General features: G+C 40.1%; 1 protein-coding gene across 1 annotated transcript; it reads right to left on the bottom strand.

Annotated features, from left to right (window-relative positions):
* Positions 1-2,638: 2,638 nt before the first annotated feature.
* On the bottom strand, positions 2,639-10,628 carry LOC118095473 (vomeronasal type-2 receptor 26-like). Its single transcript, XM_088654724.1, has 6 exons — positions 10,411-10,628; positions 8,308-8,599; positions 6,577-7,437; positions 4,636-4,863; positions 4,098-4,224; positions 2,639-3,540 (listed from the first exon to the last, which is right to left on the bottom strand). The coding sequence occupies exons 1-6, from the start codon at positions 10,626-10,628 to the stop codon at positions 2,639-2,641; spliced, it is 2,628 nt and encodes an 875-aa protein (XP_088510850.1).
* Positions 10,629-10,979: the final 351 nt, after the last annotated feature.

Below are 10,979 nucleotides of genomic sequence, written 5' to 3'. Positions count from 1 at the left end.
AGAGAACTCTAAAAATTGTAGCTGTTAGGCGAACTACTCTCAGGAGTGTTTATGAAAACTGCTGAACCACAAAATGAGAGTTGGCAGAATGGAAATAGAAAGGAGACACAAGACGAGTAAAAAACAAAGAGGGAGCGAATTGCCTGACTTGATTCTATTCTATATAAGTAAGTGACATATGTTTGCTTGGAAGCTTCATTATTGAGGAGGAAAATTCAATAAGATTCAGTGATTAGGGCATTGGACTAGAAAGGGAAGGGCCAGTTTCATATCCTTGTTCAGCCTTAAAACCATGTGGTGATCAGTCTTTCAAAGGCCATATTGAAATCATACATTTATAGTGCTTACATAAACAAATACATTTTTTAAATAAAAAAAATCCCACTTGCATTTCCCTGTGGAGATTCCCTTGGTTATGTTAACTGCATCTGCAGCCTGTGTGAAGAGGAACAAAATCCTTTCTCATGTCTACTCAGAGATATCCCTTTTAACTAAATGGAACTACAAAATGGAAATAAAAACAGACACAATACGAGGTCTTACGCAAGCTCTTCAGACAATGCAGGTGGGGGTTCTTCAGTGAAAGTTGCTGAACTGAAAATAAAGGCTCCGAGAGAAGCTATGCCACCAATGATGAAATCTCCTGGCTGATGATACTTGTGAAGTGGGTGGTGTAGATACTGAACCCTGCATTTAATGGTGTGGGCCTCCTGTGCCATGTGAGGAAACAGAGCCAGCAGCAAGACCACTAAAACTACCATCCTCAATTGAATGGTAAATCTTTGATCTGAACACAGATTCCTCTGTTGTTTGCTATAGTACAATCGTTAGAGTCTCTGTGATGAGAACTTCTTGCCTCAATGACAGTTCATTCTCTTCAAAGCCATGAGCTTTAGGGTCAATTGTGCAAAGAATCAGAGATCACAACAGATTATTGTTCTTGGTCCCCATCCCCTTGGCTGTAAATGGTGGCAGACATATTTGTATATTCTTCAGTGTCTTTGCAATTTGTTTTGTTCATGGCAACTGAAATTCCACAGTGGGCTGGATGAGCACTAAAATTGGCTGCTTTTCAGATTTAATGAATGAGGAAATCTGTTCAGATGTGGGGATTTCCTCTGGGAATTGCTGAAGAAAACATGTTTGTCACATCAGAATGGAAATAGTTCCTTTCTGCACAGTTAGATGGCAAGAGACTCTTGTGATTGGAATGACCCACATTATGAAACAAATTGGATGTTTCGCATAATCTTAGCCAAAAGGTTATGGAGGAAATACTGAATACTTATCATTGACTGTAATAAAAACATTGACTGACTCTGGAGATAATTATGTACCACAAGTAGAGCAAAAAGCAACTTTTTTCTTGATTGGGTTGATCTTCCTGATAAAATGTTATTGCCAACATAAAGTATAGAAAGAAAAGTTGCTTCTGTATCTTTTTCTAAGCCCTGCCCCAGTTTTTTAAACATACAAACAGATATTTTTGCTACTTTCCATGCCACAATAACCCAGTTCCTCAATGTGACCCTTTTGTGCTGTCACCCATCCCTTTGCGATGCTAGAAACCCCCCTGTGGGAAAGAATTTCCACAACTTACTTGAAATCAACTGGATATAAGATGAACTATTCACTAAGATTGTTTATTAAATTGCTATTTTATACATAAATGGAAAACAGATATTTACATTAGCCAATTTCTAAGAACTCAGGAGATGCTGCTATAATGCATTGTGTACTGTACCTAAATGATTCCAATACATATACAGCTGTAGATGGTGGATCAAGTGAAGCTGGTACAAGCCATTCCTAGCCACCGGGGTCATTTGGCCCTCTCATTATCAAGACATATCCAAGAGTATTCCCAAGATATGAACCTGCTCCTTTGGATGGAGTGCAGACTAATACCAGACAGGCAGCAGACCTGTCTTCTGGATAGAGGAACCAGCTATGCATGGAATACCTGTCTTCCCAAGATTCAGTTTATTGCCCCTTATCAAGTTCTCAACTGCCTTGGGACACTGGCTCAGACAATCCTGAGCTTAACGAACCGACAACGTACTGTAGCTGTTTATGCTACAAATGAACAGAAGTGGGTTCTTGCCAAACATCTCAAACTGACACAGGGACTCAATTTGGATATACACAGGCTGATGGAAGAATAACTGGTGAAAACCAAACCTAATTAACAGAAGCCAAATTATTTGGGGTAGGGGAGAGAAAAATGGGGAATAAAAATTCAAATAAGAAAGACGCCATCATTGTATAATATGTTTAATACATTGAAAGAATAAAGAATTCAGTGAGTAAAAGAGAACATCCTTCGCAAACTGTATAAAGTGGAACCAAAGGTAAGAATCAAGCAGATAATAGTTGGAGATTTATGCTCAGGTGGCAGTGACCACAATAATTCCAGCATCAAATCAAAGTGATTTTTTCCCCAGCCAAGGAGAATTGGACAACAGTGAAATGTGTATAAACCTTTAAATGTATGCACAATATATATATATATATATATATATATATATATATATATATATATATATATATGAGAGAAACATGCATAAACACCACCATTTGGTTAGAAAAGGACAGTCTTTCTTTCTTTCTTTCTTTCTTTCTTTCTTTCTTTCTGTTTTTAGTTTTTCTTCCTTATTAGCTGCTCCCTGTTGTTCAGCTGAGGCCTGAACACAATAATATAACATTTTGGGGAGAAGATGCAACCCAGCAGTCCAGCACCAGAGGCTAAGATGGAGAAGATCTCCACAGCAACCATGTATTTTCCCTTGGTGCTCAGGTAGGAGGGAATAAAGGAGAGCCAAACACTGCAAAAGACCAGCATGCTGAAACTGATGAACTTGGCTTCATTGAAGCTGTCAGGTAATTTCCTGGCAAGGAAAGCGACAATGAAACTAATAATTGCCAGGAAGCCCATATAGCTCAGAACAACGTAAAACATCATCACAGACCCCTCATTGCATTCTAGTATAATTTCTTTAGCCACTGAGAAACTGTCTGTATCAGGAAATGGGGGAAAGGTTGCCAGCCACACAGTACAGATCCCAGCCTGGACAAAGGAGCAGGAAAGGACAATGGTGTTGGCCAATCCCTTCCCCACCCATCTCCTCATCCTGGATCCAGGTTTGGTGGCCATGAAAGCCAGAACCACAGTGATGGTTTTTGCCAATACACAAGAAACAGCCACTGAGAAGATGATGCCAAAAGCGGTTTGTCGCAGGAGACAGGTCACCTTCTCAGGTTGGCCCAGGAAGAGCAGTGCACAAAGGAAGCAGAGCAGTAGAGAAATGAGGAGAGTGTAGGTGAGGTTCCTGTTGTTTGCAATGACTATGGGAGTGTCATTGTGTTTCATAAATGTACCCAGCACCAGAGCTGTGATCAGAGAAAATGAAAGCGAAAAGCAGACTAAACTGATACCCAAAGGTTCTTCATGAGATAAGAAACTTATATCCTTGGGAATACATGCATCTTGGTTCTTGCTTGGATAGTCTTTGACTGAGCATTCATCACAGTCACTCATATCTAGAAAAAAGAAAGGTACAGTCTCCAGTTCATATACATTCCATCAATCACATCATCATTGGGGGATGCTCACAAGCGGTAACATGACTTGGGAATTCAAAATATATTTTGGTTAAGTTAATATTCCCAAAGTAAAATCATTTTTAGAAATAAATAAATTTATTACAAATGACTTTCCAGTATTTGCACTTATATTATATACAGAACGTATTTAATTTTATAATTATTTAGCATTGCTTGTCATATTCAGAAGGTAAAATTTCCCCAAAGCAGTATATATGCTTTTTAATCAAACGTAGAGTTAGGAAGCTAATTATTGTTCAGTCACCAAGATAATATAGTGGAACCTTGGTTTTTGAATGTAATCTACTCCAGAAGACCATTTGACTTCTGAAATGTTTGAAAGAGATTGCTTGGAAGTAACCTCAGAGAGTAACACTTGGTCCCCTTGAAAGCAAGTGGACCAGTTAATCATAACTTATTTTTTCCCATTCCTTTTAAGGGGAACTCAAAGGAAGTACTGCATCTGGATCCAAATTTCTGCATCTTTCTCTTACCTTCCTGGTTTGAAATCTTTCCCTCTGGGCATGGGATGCAATCATAGCAGCAAAATGGTTCTCCTTCCTTCACTTTCTTCCTTGATCCTGTGTGACATTTCTCAGTACAGAGAGAAAGAGGCCGAACCTAATCAGTAGATGAAGGAGAAAGAGGATATTCATGAGAATAATGCACTTGGAATGGGTCAGGTTCTGGAGACCTTCCCTATGTTGCTAATGTGTCACAGCATTTCAGTAAACTGTAGATCAGCTCTGCAGATAGTAATTCATTATTGTTTGCATTGAAACAATGAATACAAAGGAGATATTATACATATTTTACCAGATTGCATGATATTATATCCCTTTGGGATGGAAAGTGTGCACAATTATATCCTGACCTGGACAAATAAATGAATTTACATCCAGTTTTTTTAAAAAAGGGTATTTTGTAAGTTTTTCTGATTCTGAAGTGAACATTATTTTCGACATCAAAGCATATAAGAATTGCTCACAGAAAAATGAATTTCTTCTGAATTAGCTAACAAAATGACTCTACCTGATTAAACCATTTGTGCCATGTTATGGCATCTTCATGAAGGCTGAAGGCTTGGTCTGGAGGAGCCTCGGGATCCATCCTTCCAACTTTTACCCTATGAAAGGACTGGTTGGAGGAGATCACCCAGTTGATAACATCCAGACTAGATATTACCTCCTTGTTCTGATTGAAGGACACTGTGTCTCCAGCACTGTTGTTAAATGAGACACCTCTCAGAAAATGATGGAGCTAGATTGAAAAGAGAGAAGGCAAGCATTTAGCAAAGGGTGGATCTGAATGTTTTAGAGAGAGATCTAGTGCAGAGAGGGGAGCCTTCTCTCTGCAACATACATGTAGCCTATTTTGGTCTCACATATGGTCTGCAGTGTTCCCTATACTCCACTCCCCATTAGCACTGCTAAGGTGTAGGTGTGTGTGTGTGTGTGTGTGTACGGGGGGGAGGGAATCCTATTTGTTTGACAGGCTTCAGGTGGAGAGGGAAGTGTTAATTCCCCCCAACATCATATTTTAGTGAATGAGATCATAATTGAGAATTGGGGAGAATAATAATAATAATAATAATAATAATAATAATAATAATAATAATAATAATAATTTATTTATACCCCACACATCTGGCTGTTTCCCCAGCCACTCTGGGCAGATTCCAAAAAAAGAACATCACCACATTAAAATAGAATAGTCTGTTAAACATTAAAAGCTTCCCTAAACAGGGCTGCCTTCAGATGTCTTCTAAAAGTCTGTTATTTGTTTCTTTCTTTGACATCTGGTGGGAGGGCGTGCTACAGGGCGGGTGCCACTAAGGAGAAGGCCCTCTGCCTGGTTCCCTGTAACTTGACTTCTCAGAGCGCCCATCATGAATACTTCGACAGTTATGAAGTACAAGACTGAAGGAAGATACAATCACCCTTTACGACCCAGATATTGCAAACAGGGATGCTACAAAAATCAGCAGAATTGCAGGCATATGCACTGTTCATAAACAACAAGGAGCCTTGTGCAAAATTTGAAAGACTCTCAAATCAAGTTTTTGTGTTTTCTATACTGTAACAGAATTATGTAAATATATCTCTGGAAAGTATTATTAAAATTAAGTTTCAGGCCGTGAAGAAAGCAGGATGGTACCTTCCATGATGGGAAATCTATCCTTTCTAGGTGCCAGAGAGGGCAGGGAGGAGGACAAAATAGTTAGTAGTTAGGGAAATTGAACACCCAGTATATATTCCATGCTGTGATGGCCTGGAACTCGGGCTCAGACTTGGAGTTGGAGGAATCGCAGCCTGCACCAGACACTTTGCCTGGGACGTCGGCTGAATTGAGGTTGGGGCCTGATCCTGAGGAGCCTCAGTCTGCTCAGCCTCCCCTGCAACAAGCATCAGCTGGGCCGAGTCTGGGGCCTGAGCGTGCCTTGGTTCCAGATGGGGGAGAGACCTCGTTGCCATCAGCCGGGTCAACACCAGCATCTGGCCGACTGCTGGCTGGGGCTGAGGTGGCTCCGGGGTCCAGTAACCCACTGGCGTCTCCTGAGCTGCAGAGACTCAGGGCTGATAGAAGGAGGGACCTGAGTACTCGCAGGAGGAGTGCTCGCCTCCAGGCAAGGAGAGGCAGTGAGTCGCCAGGGGATTGGGGCCGTCCGTTACCCCATTCAAGATTAAAGGTGGCCAAACCCCACCCCAGGAGGAACATTGTTGGTTGCTAGTTACTGCCAGTGTCCCGGCCTTTGACCTGCCTCAATTCCCTGCCTGCGATTCTGACCTGCCTTAGTTCCGGGACTTCGTACCTGTTCCTGACCTCACCTGACGCGCTGCCCTGCTCCCAGCCTCAGCTTCTTCGGACTGTCTCTACCCTTAACCTACGAACCACGGACCGGAAGTGGACTTCCCCTCCTGGGCAACCTCTGGGACCAGCACACATACAGTGTATGGATTTCTTGCCCCTTACCTGCCAAAACTGCTGCTTCTGAAGCTTCCCTCTCCTTCCATCCACCATTCCTGGGTATCTGAGTCTTTGTAAGAACATGGCATGCAATGCATGGGCAACAGAATGGACAGCATTGTAGATGCTGTAGCTTAGACCTTGCACAGTCATTTCAAAGAGAGATGCAGGAAGGTTCTCTAAATTCTCCATTCCTGTGCAGATATCCCCCATCCCATCATCCAGAATACCATGTGGGAATACACAACCAAAGGCATGTTGCCAGAAATCCCAGATGAAATCGTCACCTTTTACATTGAAAGGGTTTCTGCCCTCAACGTATTGATGAAATCCTGGTAGATCATTGGAATGAATTCTGAATGATATGCCACCACTGAATAGTTCTGCATTCCAATCCCGCTGAAAGGCCAATGAAATGAATTCCACTTGGGCTGTCGCTATCCATACTTTACCTTTTACATTTGTTTTCATGCTCCCAAGCATTGATAGATATGGAAGCCATCTCAAAAATATAGTGGTAGAAGCTTCTCCATAGGCCACCACAACATTGGCTTTGCTACCCATCACTCTATCATGTATTTTTGCCCCCTGTTGCATCAGGGTGAATCCTTCAGTAAGAAAACTAAAATTGGGTATTGTTTCTAGAAAGGCAAAACAAATACCCCTGTCTGAAAAGATTGGGAGCACCTTTTGTACAAATCTTTCTCCGTTGTCATTGTCAACCACAGCGACCCCAATCCATGTCCATTTGAAATGGAGAAGAAAAGAAAGAATGCCTGCAAACTGGTGGCTTTCTGGGGGGGCCATCTGGTAGAAAGGTAGTCCTGGGGTTTTAGCATTCATCACCGGAGTGGGGCCATATATGAGCTAAAGAGATATTTGTTGGGAAGAGAGAGAGAGAGAGAGAGAGAGAGAACACCCTATATTTATATAGTAGTTTAATACATAGTCAAATGCAGCTGGCATGTGCATTTGAACATCCATATGAATAGTGCATCCTTCACATCAGCAAACCTTTTATTTCTCAACTGTACTACCTGAGTGATTAATGATGAAATTGCCGATTCAGGGGAGTCCATTCTGATCTATACTGAAGCGGAGAGCAAAGGGATAGAGGCACTATCTTCATTCACACAAGGATCTCAATCTGCATCAGCAACCACCCAGTTTTTGTTTAAAGCTTTTGACAGTATTGTCAATTACCTGAAGGACATAACATCTAATTCCTCCTCTGATAAAACCAATTAATTAGTTTTTGAACTTTATGGTGTTGCTTCAGTGAAAGCCAGGCTGTGCTTTATTAAGCAGGTCTGCAGCCTATGCATACAGATTGTCAAATCATGGTTGGCATGAATGGGCCCAAGAAGATTTAAATGGTGACCTTTAAATTATTGAGGAATGCTTTCCATCAACAATATAGAAAGTAAAAAGGATCAACAACTTGGAGCAATGGAAACAATAAGTGGGATGTCCATGTGGGAAATATATTGCTCAATTTATTTCTAATCTATGAAAACGATGTTCCAGTGATAGGTTCATTTACATTTTCATTTGTTAATGAACTGCTTTCAGTCTGCATAAAACATGCAAAGGAAATAAAGCAAAAGAATATTTGATATTATTATTCCCATTGCACCCATCCCTGTTTCCAAATAATACAAGCTGGAAGAAACAAAAAAGTATGAAAGCACTATTAAATTTTCATACTCCACTCAGAAGCATGCATAGCTGTCCTACCTGTGGAATCTTATAAATATCCAAGATAGTTGCCACATGAAGGGAGACCTGGGAGTCGAGACCCCCAATGACAGCTGTCAGATTACTCTGTGTATCACATATATAGTTGGGGAGAAATTTCTCCAGTGTAGATAAAAGTAGCATTGTGGCATGATATGTCTTAATTGCATGGGCATAGCTGTCATAGATGTGGAAGCCCAAGGTGACATTTGGTAAGATGTGAGGGTCTTCATTGATCTCCTTGACTGCAAATGCCAAGGCCAGGATGTGCTGGTAACCCTTAGGCACCACGCTGGAACAACATTTGCAGTCTTGATCAGAAAATATTCCACAGTTCCAATGATATTTAATAATAATAATAATAATAATAATAATAATAATATATTCTTATCCCCCGCCCATCTGACTGGTCCTCCCCAGCCACTCTGGGCAGCTTCCAACAGGATATTAAAAACACAATAAAACACCTACCATTAAAAACTTCCCTAATGAAATTCATATCTAGCTCATCCTACCAAATAAGCCGAGAGGGGTGGTGGTGGACATTTGATCATGCTTAATAGAAATATATACTTTGATACAGAGAATTTTGAATGTTGATTTTCAATTGAAACTAGAACTTTTCCTGCTGTAACTCATGGATATACAGTTAGAAAAGGATTATTAAATTTTATTACAAAATATGAATATCGTTGCAAGACTTTTATATGTAGAAAGATTGAAGGACCCATCATTACCAACAGTGGAAGAATGCCTGGTAAAACTAACATGTTTCTTCAGAGATAAGTCATTGCTAATATTTGTTACAGATGGGAAACTCCTGTGTACTTTTTGCATGAGAAAGAAAAAGAAATAATGATATTACTAAACTACGCCAGCTCCAGAACACACGATATGATATACTTTCCCAGTGAGATTTGGTTTTTAGAAACCTTTGTCAAAATGAACAGAATAAAAGAGCTATTTCATTCAAACAATGATACATTTAATCCAGCACATTATTTTACTACAGTACAGCGCTTGCCACCAAGCATCTTGAAAAGATCTTTAGTTGAGAGATGTAGAAGGAAGAGTTCATTGATCTCCAAGTTCATTGAGGTTTTCTCCCTTGTATGTGGATATAAAACTGTAAGACTACAATCCCATGGACTGTTACAAGGGAATAAACTGCTTCTCTCCAGAAAATCCACTGTAGTGCATTTTCTTTCCCTTCTGCTTTTTGCTTAATGGCCATGATGCCTTGAGGTTCATTACAATTATCTTGTTTAGATATTATGTGTTCTGAGGCAGTCTTTAGCTGAAGTTGGCTTCAAGAAAAAAAACAGTACACAATGCCTACCTCAGAATACCATATGCTCTACTGTCTCAGTGAGATTCCTTTAAAAAATGTTTGTCAAAACGAACAAAATAAAGGAGCTGTTTCATACCTTTAATCTATTCATACTATTTCAACTATACATTTAATCCTGTACATTTTTACTATACTTAATACACTACAGCATTCATTACCAGGCATGTTGAAATAACATTTATGTGAACCAGAGATGTAGAGGGAAGCAGGATAGCTGTGTGAAAGTGATGATGGTGCCATTCATAAGTCACAGGAGTTCTACTTCATAGCTTAAGCAACATAAATATCAGGCAGCACAAACTTCTGCTGTGCCCACAGAAGAAGATTATTACTGGGTTATGGGAGCGAATTGCCTGACTTGATTCTATTCTATATAAGTAAGTGACATATGTTTGCTTGGAAGCTTCATTATTGAGGAGGAAAATTCAATAAGATTCAGTGATTAGGGCATTGGACTAGAAAGGGAAGGGCCAGTTTCAAATCCTTGTTCAGCCTTAAAACCATGTGGTGATCAGTCTTTCAAAGGCCATATTCAAATCATACATTTATAGTGCTTACGAAAACAAATACATTTTTTAAATAAAAAAAATCCCACTTGCATTTCCCTGTGGAGATTCCCTTGGTTATGTTAACTGCATCTGCAGCCTGTGTGAAGAGGAACAAAATCCTTTCTCATGTCTACTCAGAGATATCCCTTTTAACTAAATAGAACTACAAAATGGAATTTAAAAAGACACAATACAAGTTCTTACACAAGCTCTTCAGACAATGCAGGTGGGGGTTCTTCAGTTAAAGTTGCTGAACTGAAAATAAAGGCACCATGAGATGCTATGCCACCAATGATGAAATCTCCTGGCTGATGATACTTGTGAAGTGGGTGGTGTAGATACTGAACCCTGCATTTAATGGTGTGGGCCTCCTGTGCCATGTGAGGAAACAGAGCCAGCAGCAAGGCCACTAAAACTACCATCCTCAATGGAATGGTAAATATTCTATCTGAACACAGATTCCTCTGTTGTTTGCTGTAGTACAATCATTAGAGTCTCTGTGATGAGAACTTCTTGCCTTAATGACAGTTCATTCTCTTCAAAGCCCTGAGCTTCAGGGTCAATTGTGCAAAGAATCAGATATCACAACAGATGGTTGTTCTTGGTCCCCATCCCCTTGGCTGTAAATGGTAGCAGACATATTTGTATATTCTTCAGTGTCTTTGCTATTTGTTTTGTTCATGGCAACTGAAATTCCACAGTGGGCTGGATGAGCACTAAAATTGGTGCTTTTCAGATTTAATGAATGAGGAAATCTCCTGTTCAGATGTGGG

The sequence above is a fragment of the Zootoca vivipara genome, chromosome 12 (genome assembly GCF_965207765.1).
Source record: "Zootoca vivipara chromosome 12, rZooViv2.hap1.1, whole genome shotgun sequence".
NCBI classification, from domain to species: Eukaryota; Metazoa; Chordata; class Lepidosauria; order Squamata; family Lacertidae; genus Zootoca; species Zootoca vivipara.
Note: the sequence above shows the minus strand (reverse complement) of the source record. Positions and strands in the feature narration are given on the sequence as shown.

Bases quoted from the DNA above. Each gene is read 5' to 3' on its own strand.
- LOC118095473 (XM_088654724.1), bottom strand. From the start codon at position 10,628: ATGGTAGTTTTAGTGGCCTTGCTGCTGGCTCTGTTTCCTCACATGGCA. The intron at 4,864-6,576 runs GTAAGGGGCAAG...TTTTCAATCTAG, and splicing joins AGAAGCAGCAGTTTTGGCAG to CTCCATCATTTTCTGAGAGG. The intron at 3,541-4,097 runs GTAAGAGAAAGA...TCTTTTTTCTAG, and splicing joins AAAGATTTCAAACCAGGAAG to ATATGAGTGACTGTGATGAA.